General features: G+C 35.5%; 1 protein-coding gene and 1 long non-coding RNA gene across 2 annotated transcripts; one reads left to right on the top strand and one right to left on the bottom strand.

Annotated features, from left to right (window-relative positions):
* Positions 1–8,999: 8,999 nt before the first annotated feature.
* On the bottom strand, positions 9,000–10,124 carry LOC132706449 (uncharacterized). Its single transcript, XM_060677795.1, has 2 exons — positions 9,986–10,124; positions 9,000–9,352 (listed from the first exon to the last, which is right to left on the bottom strand). The coding sequence occupies exons 1-2, from the start codon at positions 10,029–10,031 to the stop codon at positions 9,000–9,002; spliced, it is 399 nt and encodes a 132-aa protein (XP_060533778.1). The 5' UTR covers positions 10,032–10,124.
* A 370-nt stretch (positions 10,125–10,494) lies between these two features.
* Positions 10,495–11,977, top strand: LOC132706450 (uncharacterized). The gene is made up of 3 exons (XR_009619589.1): positions 10,495–10,584; positions 10,645–10,708; positions 10,766–11,977. It is a non-coding gene; the product is annotated as an uncharacterized LOC132706450 (long non-coding RNA).
* Positions 11,978–19,110: the final 7,133 nt, after the last annotated feature.

The raw sequence follows: 19,110 nt of genomic DNA, 5'->3' as shown, positions 1-19,110 counted from the left end.
TATATATACTGAAAAATAACCATAAAACCTTATTTTATTTTCGGTATATATAGTAGCAGGTAGTTCGTAAATATTACATTTGATAAAGACACGGTGTCACAATTGTCATGTAAAAATATATAATTTCGTGAAAATCTCAACTTTTAGTTCTTATTTATTTTGATAAATGGATTTTCATCAAGTGAAAGCCACCTCAGTTCAGTTATTAAATTTAGAGCAATACTTTAGTCCGATTACCAAAAGAAAATTTAGACCAGCGATGAAAATTTTTAGCAAAGCAGCGCGGTTCAATAAAGAACTCACTTAATCATTGCACTTAGCGTATAAATTTTTAAAATTAAGAATCAGCCTCATAGCACTAGCCAACTCCACTAAAGTACTCGTAAAACAAATGCTCCAGTTTTATGTTAAAGAACTATGTTAAGCCATGGACCTAGGCAGTAACAAGAAAAGTTTGTGAATCTCCTCTTTATGCATCTTAACTGGTGATGTGGAGTGTAAGAGACTCTATCGGACTTTAAAATTAAATAATTTTCTACCGATAACAGATGTTGACGTTGAAGATGATTTTCAAATACAAAGCGATCATAGTTCAGAATCTGAGCTATTCAGTTCAAGTGAACCCGAAGACGTAGTGGCTATGGCAGATCTAATACGTAATACTAACAACATTGCAAATAATTATTGGTTTGGTAAAAGCCCGCATGAGTGGTCAATGACACCACCAATAGCCAGGAACGTTTTTCTCGTTTGCCTGGACTACGCGGACAAGCTAGAAATTTGGGCCAATCTGCATATCCTAACACAATATGGAATTCTATTTTTACAGATGAGTTCATATAAATTGTAGTTAAATGTACCAATGTGAGGCGGGAGAGTGGGAGAAGCAAATACAAAAATACACAATGACTTCATATGAAACATGTTGATCAAATCGGCAAGTGAAGGCAGAGACATTTTTCGCGCTTTTGCTAAAAGGTTGGAACAAAAAACCGTAAATCACCTAGCACCAGTACAAGATATATTTATTCAAAACTATCACAGTGAATTTTGTGTTGGAGAATATGTATGGATTGAAGAGATGCTACTTAGATTTAGAGGTAAATACTGCTTGGGAATGTATATACTCGGTAAACCTCTGAAATATGTCATAAACGTCAGATACAAGAAATAACAATGTTTACAATACGTATGTGTTTACTGCAAAAAACTCAGATGCAATTTGACTTAAAATGGACGATCAAAAACTCTGTAATTAGTTTTTGTAAACCATTATTTCGAACAAATAGGAATTTGGCCTCGCCTTAGTGGAGTTCCTTAGATACAATGGAATAACTTATGTAGGAATATTGAAAAATGTAAAACGACACATTCCTTCCACAAAAAGAAAAACAGAGAAGTTGGATCATCATTGTATGGGTGTACACAAAATATGACACAAGCTGTGGTTTTAATTTAATTTTAAAAACCCGAGATAATCAGTTTCTACAAAAGGAGATACAGATACTCTCGATGAAAAATTCGCCATATATATTATACGTCTAGCACAACGAGACGCTGGCGGTTTTTCATAAATTACTGGACATGATAGCAGTCAATGCATACATCGTGCACCAGTGTTACAGGGATAATAAAAAAAGTGAAGGGAAAGACTTAATGAAGCAACTAGCAGACAGCTTAACAGAGCCAGACATGTCAAGAAGAGCACAGAATTCACGTATTCCACTAGAGGTGGGAACATGTATAAAATTCATCCTACCTATTCACCAGAATACTCCTGGCCGCCTGGAAATACAGAACTATTGCTATTTGTGGCTTTCAAAGTTACATTAGAAGACTTCTTATATGTGTATTGAGGTGTGTGCCTGTCTTGCTCTCATTTAATGTGCACAGAATCTTCCTCAAAAAATAAATAATATTTTTTATTTTAAATTTTAAGGGTTAAAATTCATATGTTTTAGTTTTTTATTACATAGGTTAAAAGGTAATTAACTGCGCAAATTTAAAGAAATTAAAATCAGGAATTTTTTTCTAGAGTGTTAGTATTTAAACGCAATACCCGTAAAAAATATATCCCTATTGAAAAATCATAGAAAACGAAAAACAAGAGTCTGTGAGACTCCACGTCACCGTGCATGTGGGTATGTAAAGGTCCAACGTCACCGATTACGGGTTAAGAAGCCCAGTAAAGGTGTTTTGGGATCGAAGGGATATGGGTTCGCAAATATGTTAATGAAGATTTTTCTTTTTTTTTTTAATTTTATTAGAAATGTCTCTTCGGGCCTATAATTGGTCATACAATTTCCTCTTCATCACAGAGCCATTGAGAATAGAGCAAGGGTCCGTAATAGAGACAGTCAGACGCTTGCAGAATCTTAGAAAGAGGTGCTCACACTATGCCAAAAACCATTGCACAAGAGCGCAATAAAAAAGTTACATTAAAATGAATTTCCGTAACAATAAAAAAGATGTGTCAGCATTCTTGTACGGCACGAATAGTCGTTCTCAAAAACCTACACGATAAATAATATTTTTAATCGGCCGAACATGACGCCACCATCTCAGGAATTTCCACGGCGGATTTTACAAATAAAAAGTAACCCGTCAAAACCGAAATTCTAATCCATAAATCACAGTTTATTCGTCCCCTTTTACCGTTTAATTGTTGACCCGCCGTGAAAAAAATTCATTGTTTATGTTTTGGATTTGTTTATTTATTAACATATTTAAGACGGTCTTAATCGTGTACGTTTAAGGATTCTCTCGTCCACTCGCATTAGGCATGTTAAGCAGTGTCTCTTTACTTCTCGCCGTCGCGCGCGGACGTGATTCAATTCGACTCACTTTCAATTTTGTCGGAGGCTGAAGAAACCAACTCATAAATACAATACATACATTTATTTCCAGCGATAATTACAATTTGTAAGTGTGGCCTTCCACAAGAAACCTTAAATATTTTTTTAATATTATTTCAAAATGCTTTTGTCTGTATGTCTATATATTATTTCCTGTGGTTATTAGAAAACCAAAGTCCTAATTTAGATTTAAAACTTTGTCAATTTGCTATCATCAACTTTTAAACACCATTTATAAAGATTTTAACCAATACGTCGATTATTGGCCATGGTATTTCTTGAATATTTAGTTAAATTTACTGCCTATACACCGAAAGCTACGAGCCAAAATACTTTTTTTGACTTAACGCTAAGTTTGTTTCTCTAGTTTGTAAATAAACCCAAGGAAAGCTTCATATTTTAGATTCCTATGTATTTGGTTAGTTTTGGTCAGTAGCAACGGGTGTCACCGAACAGAACTAAATGCGAGAATCGAGAGTGCCTCAGACTATTTCACATTTTCAAATCAAGCTTCATAGGAAAGAGCGAAATATCAACTAAAACCGAAATAACAATATACAAAACAATATTCATCCCAATTTTAACATTTGGATGTGAAAGCTGGGTACTGACCCAAAAGGCAAAAAAATATGATTCAAAGCATGCAGATGAAGTACCTACGAAAGGTCCTAGGTATCTCAATTAGAGACAGAATCCGAAATTATTCGATCAGAGAGAGATTGAAGGTACAACCAGTTCTCAAACATATTGAGAAATGCCAACTACGATGGTACGGACACCTAAAAAGAATGGACAAAGAGAGACCACCAAAACTGATTTGTGAAGCGAGAAGATTCAGCCGAAGAAATAGAGGAAGACCACAATTAACATGGAATCAGAACATAACCAATATACTAAGAGAAAGAGGACTAGGAATAATTGAAGCAACTATATATATATATATATATATATATATATATATATATATATATATATATATATATATATATATATATATATATATATAACAAATTTTAGTTAATTGGGGTATCGGTCCTGATGAGGGCTCAAATAAAAGGCTTTTGTGCTACACCAAGCTTTCGAAAATGTTTATTTTCTTCTTCAGGGGCTACAATATGAAAGCGGCTCTTAGTTATTTAATACTAAAGTCTTCTAGTTAAAGTACTTACTGCTACAGTGCCATTATAGGCCAACACCAAACTCATCCGGATAACAGAAAGAATCAAATACGACCGTTAATTATTATAACCGAGGGCAGCCATCTAGGCGAAATTGTTATTACATTTTATTTAAACGAATTTTACTTCAAACGCAAAACGCAAATGATGGAAAGGTTTTATTCGTATGACTACCGCCAGCCGTCCAGTTTTTTTCCTTTCTGGACGGCTGGCGGTAGTCATACGAATAAAACCTTTCCATCATTTGCGTTTTGCGTTTGAAGTAAAATTCGTTTAAATAAAATGTAATAACAATTTCGCCTAGATGGCTGCCCTCGGTTATAATAATTAACGGTCGTATTTGATTCTTTCTGTTATCCGGATGAGTTTGGTGTTGGCCTATAATGGCACTGTAGCAGTAAGTACTTTAACTAGAAGACTTTAGTATTAAATAACTAAGAGCCGCTTTCATATTGTAGCCCCTGAAGAAGAAAATAAACATTTTCGAAAGCTTGGTGTAGCACAAAAGCCTTTTATTTGAGCCCTCATCAGGACCGATACCCCAATTAACTAAAATTTGTTGTTCAACTAGCCGGTCACGACTACCGTTTTGTGTATATATATATATATATATATATATATATATATATATATATATATATATATATATATATATATATATATATATATATATATATATATGTATTTGGTAAGACCGGTGATACGGTGATAAAAAACCTTAGTAGAGTAGTAACAATAGAGTCTCAATTCTGCTGCTTTATTCTCGTATTCTGTTTAGTTTAGTGCTTTTTTACGAATCTAAAGTTTCATCCATTCTTAATTTCTAAAAGCATCCTGATGATTTCTTCGTTTCTTTTTCATATTCCCCAATTTTCACAGGCTTTGATCTTTTCTTGGAATGCATCTGAATTTTAATATACAGAACGTATTTTCCTTCGCATGCTTTTTTTCCGAACACTAAGTATCACAATTTATTAAACATATGCTAAAATAGACATACTAACTCTTACTAACACGAAAAAATAAAGATATAACTTGAGGTGAAGATTCTGTACCGGACGGTGGTTTTTCCATTTAAGATTCGCCCTAATTGGTTCAATTTGTTATCATAAAATCTAATATGAACTAAGACATGGCTATAAATTCTGAGCGAATCAAATGGTTAATTGACAAAACCCGCCAAAAATACAAAATATTTTTGATCAAGAGGGCGTAAACTGTGAATGGATATCAGCTCCATTATTTACTCCCACGATATACGAGGTACAGTCAATGGTAATTAGAAAAGTATAGTAAGCGACACGTCAGTGGCTCGTCACTAAAACGGTGTTTATTAAAGTGTAGCTTGATTTACTCATAATAAAAGTTATGAAAAAACTTAAAATAAGAAAGAAAGAAAATATGTTGTTATGCGTATTAATTCTTGGCCAGGGTTATGAAAAAGAATCCTGATGAAATAATTTGGTCCTTCGAGCCGGACAGGCTGGTTTAAAAGTTAGAGACTGGCACTGTATTGTTTAAGCACGCAGAGTATTCCGTCTGCCTATTAAAATGGTACATTTTTAGGCCAGTTGATCGCTGTCCAGTCAGTCCTTCAAAGCCGGCATGAGGCGACTAGATTGGGCAACGTAGAACAAGTTTCAGTTCGGGCGAGTGTTTATGGTTTTGTCCGATGCCGGTTCGGAACACTCCTTCCTAAATCATCTCGAGCAAACGACCTGATGTTGTCGTAAAGTGTCACCAAATTTAGCTACGCGATACCCGGTGAGCATTTCCAGGGTGGTGCTGCTCGATTTGTTTTTGTTCCCACAAAAGTGTGGTGAGAAAAAGGACGTGACACTACAATATTTTAGTGTTGGTATATATTTACTTCATACTCACCTTCACATTTCTTATTTGAGTATCCCTAACATGCCGCTAGGATCTTAACAGTACTGTTATATCCACTTTGACAAATGCATTATGGATGAAGTTACGTATTTTAAATGAGCTACAAAAACAAAAACGATGTTTTTTTAATTTCGCACAACATTTAACGCCAAGAGAAGATTTGGTAGTTTTGCATCTAATTTGAAGAAGTCCATAAGTATAGTAAATATGGTTTAAATAGCTGCTGTAACTACAAGAGATTGTCTTGGTTGTTCCGGTGATATAATTGAATGCCTTCTCAGAAGGCAATTATGCTCACTACTCTAATGGGATGTACAATTAAGAAGTGATTATTATTAAAACCACAAACTTACTTACGGAGGATGCCTCTAAATTGGTTTAGAGGTAAAGTCAAAAAGGTGTATTGTATAAGATCTCCAGGATGGAGGTTAGAACTTTTAAATCTTAACTTTGTATCTAAATTGCACTTTCAGGAATAATTAGATTGTTAGATTCTAAAAACAAAATTTCGTTGTGTCTTTACACTTTTAATGGTGCGAGGAATTCAAATTAAGAAATCGCAATTGGAATGCTCTTAACGAATGGAATAAAAAAAGCACTCGAAACATCAAACGTCGTACGCTTTACAACGGCAAATCACAACAAATCATGATTTTCCATCTTTTTTGAGTCTCATTTCCTTTATTTCTTATGTGTATTTTGTGTCCAGGAAGATGAATGATACTAGCAATAATAAAAATAATTTCTAGAGTATCTAGTTTTTTTTTTAATTTTATCAATTTTTGACGCTGTTACAGAATGCAGATTATTAAATAAATCAATAAAATGCTGAAGAAACATATTCAAAAAACTGTATGTATGTATAACTTTATACTGTTTAATTTGCCACATTTCCGATGGTCGCTCCTAGACCACCAACGAGTTATAGGATAAAAGAGAATAGAATAGAAAATTAGAAATGTGAATAATTAAACAAAAGCACAAAAACACAACACAAAAATTTAGCATAAGCAATTTATAATTAAAATATTCATCATTGCTATAGAAGCATTTATTAATACTTTATTAACACTGACTTAATTGACCTCTGTAATATTTATAAACTACCGAAAAATGGTAATAAAAACCTTAATTAATGTTGCTGTATTAACTTCAATTTTTAGTTTTATTTAAACCATAACGAAGTGCTCGCAGAAGATGAGAATTATTTGTACAAAAGTTATGAATGTCGGAGTGTAAAATATAGTTTATCTTATTTCTTTGGACTTCATTAATGCTACAATAAAGATTGAAGGTATTGAAAATAAGGTGGGTAATTGAGGTGTAATATAATTGTAATTGACTTTTTTTGGAGTCGAAAAACCCTTATTGCGTGGTTAGAATTTTCCCATAGTTTAACTGCATAATATATATTAGAATGGAATAATGCAAAATAGACGTTTCATAGGACGTCCATACTAAGTACTTTTTTCAACCTTCTAAGCATGAAAAGCATAGATGCTAATTTGTTACATAAAACATCAATATGAGCACTCCAATTAAGATTATCGTCCAAGGTGACACCAAGAACAGTGAAGCTATCATCCTTAGTAAGAGATGCATTGGTCGAAATTGAAACTTTTTGTGTTTTATGATTATTTAAGAATAATTTGTTAGACAAAAACCAAGATTGGGTCTTCAGCTCAATCCCATAAGTCAGTTCATCTAATCTCGGATGAGCTCCTGCAGATTATCGTCGTATCGTCAACGAAAAGTGAACATTTGATGCTACTAATGCATGAGAGGGAATCGTTTATGTAAATAGTGAAGAAAAGTTGCCTCGAGGGACTCCATGAATCATTCCCGTTTAGGCTAACGTATTGTCTTCGGTTTTTAAAATACGATTACGAAAATAATAGTGTAGATTGAGACAGGTCAATAGTTGATAATTTCCTCATAAAATTTTTCTAACTATCGTAAAGAGGCGGGTTATTAGTTCATGCCCGTGTAACAAAGATTAGTTAGTAATCCTTACACACTTGCGCCTGTGGAAAAAGGAGTGCCAGATGTGCTGTAAGTTGACGACTTAAAATGACATATCTTAGAGTATGAAGTACCGAAGTGCGGACAGAAAATGCATCTGCTTGATTGTCACTGGAAAACTGTCTGCATGTCCTTGCGGCATTTCGAATCGTTTCGCACGGATACAACGCTTCCGGCCTTAAAAATTTAAAGCTTGAAATTTCCCTGAATCCATCGTATCGATCCCGACACTCAAGGTGGCCTCTGCCTGTGAGGGTCCCGTCCTTATCCGCGTGGTTTCTTTTTCGAATCGCGAAAAGAAATATATAGATCGAGGCCTGTCCCATTCAAAATAATCACCCTGTATTTTACGGGACGGCGGCGATAATAATTATTGTTTTCTGCAAATTATATTTAAAGCGTCTTTGTTGCGAATGAATTATACTGCGGGTTCGGGTACCCCGCGGCTCGCCGGCCAAAGCGCGGCCTTTGAAAATAAAATTATTTGCGCCCAGTGGCGTACGTGACGATCAGGACCGTCAGATAATACGTTAACCGTCAATTAATTGGCGGACGTCACAGGCGGACCATTATTAACCTTCCGTAAAAAAATGCAAAGGAAAAGTTGTACTTTAAACTTAGAACTTTTATGAAAAGCAAAGAAAACACGGAAAAGATTGATATAATAAACATTTAGTAGATGTATAGTGCCGATATAAGCAACAGAAACCGTACATAACCTCAATTTCCTAACCCCCCCGCAGCGGGGGCCCCCCGCGCGTGGCGTCCTAGTGTCCCCCCTGTCTACCAGAGTGCGCTCCGCCCCCCACCCAGCTTGTGTAGCGTCCTGTTTTGCCCCGGTTCCGCCCGTCGCTGCTAGATGTCGCGCGCTTGTGTCGCCAGCTTGTGTAGCGTCCTGTTTTGCCCCGGTTCCGCCCGTCGCTGCTAGATGTCGCGCGCTCCGACCGTCGTAGGCCCCCCCGGTAGAGGGCGGTGACGGTGCGGCGCGGTGACGCGGTGGATCGGGAGGATAATTAAATAAACTTGAATTTTAATACATTTTATTTTATTTTATTTATAAAATTGGTCTGGCGAGGAGTTTCTTCTTCTTTTTATGTCGATTCAGTCGACCATCCCATTGTTCCTGTTCCTTGCGTTGTTCTTCTTCCCGTTCCCGGAGGAAATCTAAATACGAAGTGCACTCCTCGCCGTCCCACTCCGTCGACCACCCACCCGGGTACTCCTGCTGCTCCTTTGTTTCTTTTGATCCACCGGGTTGCTCCTGCTGCTGGTGATGTTCCCTTGTCGTTTCATGTCGTACCGGGAATTCTAACCCCCGGTACTCTTTGTGTGATTTGAATATGTGACGCCCTAAGCGATGCGCCAACATAATATGCGACTTGTCATACGGACAAACCGCGATTTTTTCTAGAACAAAACAAAGTATGATATGTAGCGTTTCCTATAAAACACACATTTTTTTTTTAAACAAAACTTCCAAAAAGGGGGGTTATCAAATAATTTTAAAAATTGTTTTTTAAGTTATACGCGCATACCAAAATTCACGTTTCAATTCACTGTCAAAAGGGCAAACTGCAATTTTTTAGTACAAAAAATAAACAAAAATATGTATATATTTCGCGTTTTCCCCATAAAACGCACATTTTTGAAACAAAACTTTCAGTAATTTTAAAAATTGTTTATTTTTTAAAAGCCAAAATTCCCTATTCACTGTCATTTAAAAGATATTAAAAACGCTCAATTTAATTCGATTATTATTGTCAAAAAGGCAAACTGCAATTTTTTAGTACAAAAAATAAAACATTTTTGAAACAAATTTAAAAATTGTTTATTTTTTAAAAGCCAAAATTCCCTTTTCCATTCACTGTCATTTAAAAGCTATTAAAAACACTCAATTTAAATCGGTTATTATGCAACGTAAAAAAGATGAGTATCATATTTTAAAAACAGGTAGAAACTAACCAAAAAAGTGATAACCCAAACTGAAACCCACAAGAAAAGACGCGCACTGTATAAAGGTAATTAAAATATAAAACTTACCAGTTGTAGGGTCGTAGGGAAATGGACATCGCACTTCTGTATTCATTGCACTGAATATAGTCTATAATACACATGCAACGTATTTATACACATGCACTCCCTTCCATGGTTGAATTAAAAGTCGAAAAGGTCTTCTACCCACAAGCACCAACGCCGATTTGAATAGACGCGATGTTGTCGCCAGACAACCGTGCAGGTAGGAGTCTCAAGGTCAACACGCTTTCACACGGGAACGCAACCGCTTCGGACGTTGGACGAACGTATGTTGCCGCAAAAGATCAAGGCCAACTTGCTTTCATTTTTTACAATCTCCGTATGGGATGTGGAATTTCAAAACGCGCCGAGTCTAAATGTCGAGTTGTTTTGCTTGTTGAGAATAATAATTAATTGCCCCCTTTATATTTGCTCCGTGGGATTAACGTAATGGGAAAAATTTGTTGCAACGCATGTGGAGGTGTCTTCGTTTGTTAACTTTTAGAAAGTATTATCGCACCGTATAAATACATCTCATTTTTCTCTGTTTTGTCAGTAGTTGTTTTTGGTATTATTCGTGCAACGTGGAAGCTAACTTAGTAGTTTGGTGTTCGTACAAAAAAGCAGTAAGTACCTTTTTTATTGTCTTATTTTAATTCTTTAACATTTGTTATTATTTTATAAAGTTCCTAAAGATCATCTTAGTACTCTCAACCCGTAACCGCAAATAGAATAGCAGCAATCTTAAGCGTAAGTTTTTTTTTATTTTTTTTATTTTGAGATAAAATAATTAATAATAATTTATAGATGGACTTAAGTCAACTGAATCAAACCTGTCTTGCAGAAGGTGATTTTGAGCAGCCGATTGTCAAACTGCATGAATTGCCGATAGGCGTTCCGTTTAAAATTACTAGAGCCAAAATTGTTAATACAAAATTTGGCAATTCCGTGTTGCTGCAATTAGAAAATTCCGTAGTATTTCTTCCTACTCGCGTGACAGAAGCTTTCCGTCCGAGACTAGAACACTTTGCGTCGGGGCAGTACAAACTGGTCTACGAGGGATCCAAAGATATTGGAAAGCCCAACTCTTTAAAGAAATTCAAAATAATTCAAAATTAATCAACATATTATACAGGGTAAGTCTTATTTACTGTTATATATTTAATAAACCACGATGCGCGTAAAGCAGATCATTCATAGAGCGCAAATCTTAATTTTAACCTTACAAAAATTAAAAAAGCATATTTCCGACAAGTTCACTCTTAGAGATAGTGATGTGTGGCTTAGGAGACTAAATAAAAATATTGAATCTTGCAACCAAATCGTTTCTAACGAAAAGGATTTATCTATTGGGTTAAAAAGAAAATTACAAACTACAATTCAACATCTGAAAGCTATTAGAAAAATTATTCTTAATTATCAACATAAGCATTTTGGATTGGGATTACAAAGTAGTAGCCGCGAGACAAACACAAATGAAATGGTTGTATGGGAATCGGTAGCGTCGTGTTTCCAGGGAAGAGTTCAGACTGGTGTCATAATTAATTTACTTCATAAAGATTTAATTCAATTTTTAAACGATTCTCGTCCAATATTTCAACAAAAAATTAGTCAAATTTTAAAGAAATTTTTATTGCTGAAAGTAAATACCACATTTTGCGGTGAATTTATTAAGGCAAAAAATGATGTCCAAGGCGAAGTTGATGTTAAATATCTGAGTACCGGAAATGCTGTAGTTGATTTAGGAACAGAATTGAATGATTGGTTTGTTGAAAATGTGCAAGATAAAATTTTAAATCAAATGTCAGAGTTTCAGGAACGTGATTCCGGGTGGGCTTTAAATAATATTATTTATTTAGAGATTAACATTAATAAATTTGAAATGGGTAACGGGTCATCCTTCGTTGAGTTGCCTAAAGAAATTGCGAATAAAAGGGCTTGTATTAACATTAGAAATGACGATCAAGCGTGTTTTTATTGGTCAGTTGTATGCGGACTCTTTCCAGCACGTTTTCGTCAGTATTTACCCTCTTCATATCCATACTACAAAAGTGTTTTGAAAACTGAAAATTTACAAACACCTATGGAAATGAATAAAATAAGCAAATTTGAAAAAGACAATGATATTTCCATCAATGTTTATATCTTAGAGCTTAATAAAAATGAAAAAACTAGTTTTTATTCCGTGTTACCTGCACGATTAACAAAAGAAAAACGCGAAAAACATTCAAATTTGTTGTTAATACAAAATAAATATTATCCAAAAGTTAATGATTTTGATCCTGATCCGCAAGATAATGATTATGAAGAAATAAAATATCACTATTGTTACATTAAAAATTTGTCTCGATTAGTTTCCTCACAGCTCAGTAAATATAATCACAAGAAATACATTTGCGATAGGTGTTTGAATTATTTCAATAACGAAACTCGTCTACATGACCACGAAACAATATGTTCCAGTTTCAATGAGTATAAAGTGTCTTTTCCCAAATATGATTACGTTGAATTTCGAAACCATATATATAAACAAAGGACTCCGTTTGTAATTTACGCCGATTTTGAGAGTCAATTGAGAAAAGTAAATTTGAAAATTTCAGATAAAACCTCGAAATACCAAAAGCACGAAGCTTACAGTGCTGCATATTACTTTAAATGTTCTTATGATGATTCAATATCATTTTTCAAAAGTTATCGTGGTCTAGATTGTATTGATTGGTTCGTGGAGGAAATATCTAATTTATCAAAATTTGTTCGTTCAAAATTTAAGGATATTATACCAATGGATAGTGAAATTAGTCTAGATCAAAGGTCGAGTCATTGTCATATTTGTGAAAAACCTTTTTTAAAAGAAGATGTTATTGTTCGTGACCATGATCATTTTACTGGTAAATTTAGAGGTTTTGCCCATCAGGCTTGTAATTTAAATTTTAAAAAAATATTTGTAGTGCCCGTAGTATTCCAGAACCTTTCTGGATACGATAGCCACTTCCTGCTTCCGGTTTTAGCAAAAAAAAGCTATGTATCCATAGTTCCGGTTAATAAGGAAAAATACATCTCTTTTACATATTTCGAACCTGATTATAACATAAAATTTAGATTTATAGATTCGTTTAGATTTTTGGGAGCATCTCTGGATAATTTAGTTTCCAGTATGGATAAAAATGAACTATATATTTTAAGAAAAGAATTTTCCGATCTCGACGAATCAAAATTAAATTTACTGTCGCAAAAAGGTATTTTTTGTTACGATTACATCGACCATATAGACAAATTAAATGAAACAACTTTACCCCCGATTGAAGAATTCTATAATAAATTAAGTGAAAGCAATATTAGTGAAGAAAAATATTCCCACGCACAAAGTGTTTGGCAGTCGTTTGAAATAAAAAATTTAGGCGAGTATTCAGATTTGTATTTAAAAACCGACGTTATTCTTCTGGCAGATATATTCGAAAATTTTCGAAAAACTTGTATGGCAACACACGTTTTGGATCCGGCGTGGTATTTCAGTATGCCCGGGTATACATGGGATTGCATGCTTAGATTCACAAAATGTCGTTTAGAACTTTTGCGCGACATTGACCAAATTATGTTTATCGAGCGGGCTATACGAGGTGGAATTTCGGTGTGTGTTGGTAGATATGCGGAGGCCAACAATAAATATATGCCCAACTACGATTCATCCAGGGATGATTCCTATATCATGTACTTTGACGTCAATAACCTCTATGGCAAGGCCATGTGCGAGCCTCTTCCTTACGGAGGATTCGACTGGATGTCTCATCAAGAGATTGATTCATTTAATGTCATGAACATTCCAGATGAATCTTCCCAAGGATATATCCTAGAGGTAGACCTGGAATACCCGCAGAAATTACATGACACACATAGAGATTTTCCATTTTGTGCCGAACATCGAGTGCCCCCCAATTCAAAGTTACCAAAACTAATGACTACTTTGTATAATAAAGAAAAATACGTCATACACTATCGCAATTTAAAACAGGCTCTCAAAAACGGTCTCGTACTAAAGAAAATTCACAAAATATTAAAATTTAACCAATCTCGTTGGTTGAAATGTTATATCGATCATAATAATAAATTAAGAACCCAAGCAAAGACAAAATTTGGTATAAATTTATACAAATTGTTTAATAATGCCGCTTACGGTAAAACAATGGAAAACATTCGCAAGCATCGTATTGTTAAATTTGTTAAAGCGTGGGATGGTCGCTACGGTGCGAAAAATTTAATTTCTAGTCCTAGATTTCACAGTAGAACCATACTTGATAACAATTTGTTGCTTATAGAATTAAAAAAATCGGAACTTTGCTTTAATAAGCCACTTTATATTGGAATGTCCATATTGGATTTGTCGAAAACGACCATGTACGAGTTTCATTATAATTACATGCTTCCAAATTTGGGTCCCGAAAAATGTAAAATTCAATACATGGATACGGACAGTTTCATTTATAATATCAAATGTTATGACGCATATGAAAGCGTTATTAAGGCCGATTTAACAAAATTTGACACGTCTGATTATCCTAATGACAATCCCTATAATATACCGCAAATCAACAAAAAGGTTTTGGGGTTGATGAAGGATGAGACTAATGGCACCATCATTAGTCATTATGCGGGGTTAAGGTCGAAAATGTATACTTTCAAAATTTTAACGGGTTCGGTAGTTAAAAAGTCAAAGGGTATTCAGTACAATATTGTAAAAAATAAAATTTCATTTGATGACTACGTAGAATGCTTAACAAATTTTAGGGAAAAGTACGCCACTCAACGAACCATTCGTTCATACACTCACAATGTATTTAGCATCGAACAAACAAAAGTTGCCTTGAGTCCTTTAGACGATAAACGTTATCTTTTGCCGAATTCATATGAAACGCTTCCGTGGGGACATTATAAAGTGCCGTAATTATTTTTTAATATATTTTTGTTACAGATTATGGTCAAACAACTTACATTAGAAAGCCTTTGTATTATAACAATTTGCGAAAATATTAGGTGTAGTGCTGATTTTTTGCTTGAGTCACCTTTGCCTTGGAAACTAACGATACTAATATTTAAATATTATTCGAAATATAGATGGAAGTACCTTAAACAATTAGCGCTCCAGTCTGATGGCAATTCTTTATTAAATTTAGAATTCATTCTGTTGAATAAGAGATTTGGATCGTCTTACAGAAATAGCATTTTGGCAACTCCAACCATTGATTTTGACGGAGAATCCGCTTACTGTTTATGGGTCAGTTATTACAGGATAAAATATTCGGAAATTTTAGTTTGTAAATCTTGTCACTTTATATTTCAAGTAGTTAAAAAATTTAAAAAGAAAAATTTTAGACTTTTATTGGATCACTATCATTTACAGCTGGATATAAATAATTTGAATGATGTATATCACGATAAACAATTTTGGTGTCAAAGCTGCTTTGAAGAAGTTTTGTTCACTGTAGAAACTGAAGATGAATGTAATTTAATGCTTCACGATGAGAGGAAATATGGAAAAAAGTTACGCTTTTCTGATAGTCCATTGAACTATTAATACTGTGGTTTTATTATAACATATGTAACTGTAGATAAGACTTTTATGTATTGATTGTATTCCATTGTATTGCAACAAGAATAAACATGTATATATTTAGACGCTATTTTCTTTTTTACCACCACCACAACACCGCATAATAATTACACAGAAGTTTGTAATTGTATAATTTATTTATTATATACATTATTACTATTTTACAATTTCGTTAAATGCTAAATTATTAAATTGTTCTAGTTTTCTTTTGCACTCTTGAGCTTGCATCCGCGCCACTTGCAAGTCTGTATTAAAAAGCGCAATTTGTGTTTCAATTTCGTTGATATTGCACTCTAATCCCGACAACTGAGACGCCAAGTTTCTTTTTAAATTGAATGCCTCACAAATGACACTTTTTTCTCTACCGTCCGTGAACACTTCGAGCCAATCAGCGGATGACGTTGGAGCTGCAAACGCTTCACTTGTGGTAGTTTTCTTCTTCTTCTTGCGGGATACGACCGACGCACTTTGTTTTCGTTTGGTCGCAGATATTTTGGTTTGTTGCTCTACAGGAACGAAGCTGGACGGGAGCACTTCTGATGAAGGAAATTGCAACTCGAAATTTTCCAATAAATTATACAATTCGTTGGATGTCACAATTTTCTCTTGAGCCATCATATACACGTATTTATGTCAGAACTTCTAAATCGAGACTAAATTTATTTCAAAACGTCTACGTTGTCTACCCACGAATCGTGCGACTTATCCAATCCCAACCAGCGCACGAGAACCATATTGCCTCGTCTGCGCAACACCTTTTCGACGAGATATAAGTCCGGGTTAACTGTCTTCTGCAATTCTTCTTCATAAAATCCGCCCATTATGGGTTTACCCTGCATATCTTGAAGCAAATACGTTACGGGGTTAGTAACCCGTACTTTAACAATTTTAAACAATTCCGTGGTCCAATTCGGTGTATAACCTTTGTTGAAAACGTGCTTGACTTTGCTGATTCTAACGATGTCGCCGACTTTAAGTTTACGAGGACCGAATATTTTTATGCTACTATACGCGGTTTTCAAAATTCTCTTTTCGTTGCTCTTACTCACATCGATGGGTTTCGTACCCGTCGTTCTATGTTTTGTGTTATTGTATTCACCAACGATAGAGGCGAGCACATCGATCCATTTGTACGTCCCGCGTAAAGAAAAATGTCGAAACAATTTCTCTTTGAGGGTACGTATCACCCGTTCGACAATTGAGGCCTTTTTTATGCTATACGTACTATAGTGGTTAATTTTATGCTTATCCACAAGTTTCAGAAACGTGTCGTTGTAAAATTCTTTACCGAGATCCGTTTGCAAGTTTTGAGGGTGCCGTCCGTCCTTGAGAATTTTGGAAAACGCCTTGGCGACTTCGACCCCGGTTTTGGTTTTCAACGGGCGACACCATACATATTTTGAGAAACAGTCTATCACAACCAGCACGAATTTAAAATTTCTGTTTTGTTTGCTGTAGCGATCTAATTGGGCCAGATCCGCTTGCCACAGGTCATCCATCCCTCGTATTATAGTCCGGCGGCGAGCATAATTTCTGCGTGCCGGCTTGTGCAGTTCTCGAACCAGTTGTACCTTCTCTTTATTCATAATGTGTGTTCGGTTGCGATGGAGGATTTAAAACCCTTTGTTTCAATACCTTCATTATATTCTCATTTTCGTTCGTAAGTCGCTCCATTTTGGTTACAATATCACGAAATTGCTGTGACAAAACGGCGACTTTTGTCATGTGCTTTTCCAAATCTTTCTTTGCGCTCATTTCGCTTAGCTTTTGGTGGAAAACTTCGCGAAACTGCATAATTTCATTTTCGAGTGTAGTGCTACTCATTTTCAGTTGTTCTTCAAGACGCGAGAATTTAGTTTTGTCTTCAATTTGTAATCTTTTCGTGTACGCTTCGAGTTTCTGTCCAATAATCTTTCTCAATGCAATTTTTAATAAATTACTTGTCTCATCCACATATTTTTTGTTAGCCACGTCACCGTCATCGCTAGGCGTTTGGACATTGCAAATTTTTAAATTGTTCATATTGACGTTTCCGTCTGGCATATAGTCGAGGGCGCTTCTAATCACAGTATTAGTGAAGGGTCGTTTAGAGCGCAGCGCGCTAGAACGTCCAAACTTGTCCAGACTCATCGTTAAACTAACGTATAAAACCTGATTCTTTTAGCTCTTCAACGATTGAAACTATTTCGTTATCATGAGACGTGTTGCCTGCGTGTTTCGACGCGATTAGTAATTTCAGACGCTCTACGAGTTCATTGACGTCGTCCCAGTATACATATTCAGTAGGAGCGTCATTATAACGCATATTATAACCTTGACCGCTGTACGAGTACGAACGCGACTGAGATTTTATTAAGGGTCGGATGACCTTGGTATATTTTGGTACAGTCGATGCGCCTTTCAAACGTCCGATCGCGTCCCTGTGCACCTGGGTAGCCTCCATTATTTTTTTATATTGTGCCAAATCGTCTTTTGTGTATGCTATGGGATCTTTCAAAAACACCAAATTATACAAGCCGCGGGTACCGGAATATCTCTCGCCGTCTACAATAATATCGCCAGATCCTTGATGAAAATCCAGCGATTTATTGCCGAGAAACCATTTGGATGATATTTTGTCGTAAACGGGTCCGTAAACAATATCGGTGTCGGGCGATTTTACCCATAAATTTTGAATATATGAATGGGAAATTTCTGGATATTGTTCCAGGTATGATTGAAGGGATGCGTTGGCCACGCTCGATGTGTCAAACACATCATCTTCCTCCTCATCGATATTTTGCATCTCAACGCTCTTATTGGGATCCGGCGTTTCCTGAATTTCTTCCATAGGCAAAAATGATACGTTAACCTTATTTTTTGTTTCTTCGTTCGGTTCCTTTTTGTGTTCCCGCTTGACACCTCGACGTTCAGTTTTTATTTCTGCCGGTGACGGTGATAGCTTTATTTTTGCTATACGTTCTAGCGGCTCGCTGACGGGTTTGAAAAGCTTCCGAATTGACGCATCCTCTTCGCTCTTACCCAATTTTAATGTTAAATACTTCTTTCGAATAGATCTAGACAACTCGTTTACTTTTTTTTTTAGCGCCGCGTCGGCGATGTCGGCGGACGTCGCCTTCATGACTGTTTCTATCGACAATTAAATATCGACTTTTATATATTTGTCGAAACCCTTGCGGTAGCGTCCGTTTTTTACGTCGAAATCTTTGACAATTATCAAACAGCCGTACTTTTCTTTCCAGCACTCGGAACAAATTTGTTTAAACGTGTCGTATGAAACGTCGGGTGAGACATGTTCATCATAAACGTGACGTAAATTCATGTCATCCTGTTTAAACAACGCGACAATATTGCAATTGTCACGTATCAATTGCTTGGGTACCTTGGAGTATGTCTGACAGAGATAAATAGCGTCGATGGCCTTGTGTCGGCACATCGAAAAATACTCGCGAATTTTATCTTGCTTGTCGCACGCCACGTCGTCGAAAATAAACAGAGAATTCTCTTTCGCGTCGCTGGGGTCGATTATCGAGTCTCTTTCACTGTA

This window comes from Cylas formicarius, unplaced genomic scaffold (genome assembly GCF_029955315.1).
Source record: "Cylas formicarius isolate icCylForm1 unplaced genomic scaffold, icCylForm1.1 PGA_scaffold_8__14_contigs__length_24414737, whole genome shotgun sequence".
Taxonomy (NCBI): Eukaryota; Metazoa; Arthropoda; class Insecta; order Coleoptera; family Brentidae; genus Cylas; species Cylas formicarius.
Note: the sequence above shows the minus strand (reverse complement) of the source record. Positions and strands in the feature narration are given on the sequence as shown.

Excerpts from the sequence above, each read along its gene's own strand:
- LOC132706449 (XM_060677795.1), bottom strand. The coding sequence starts at position 10,031 with ATGAATACAGAAGTGCGATGTCCATTTCCCTACGACCCTACAACTG. Across the intron at positions 9,353-9,985 it reads TCCCTACGACCCTACAACTG|AAAAAATCGCGGTTTGTCCG; the intron begins GTAAGTTTTATA and ends GTTTTGTTCTAG.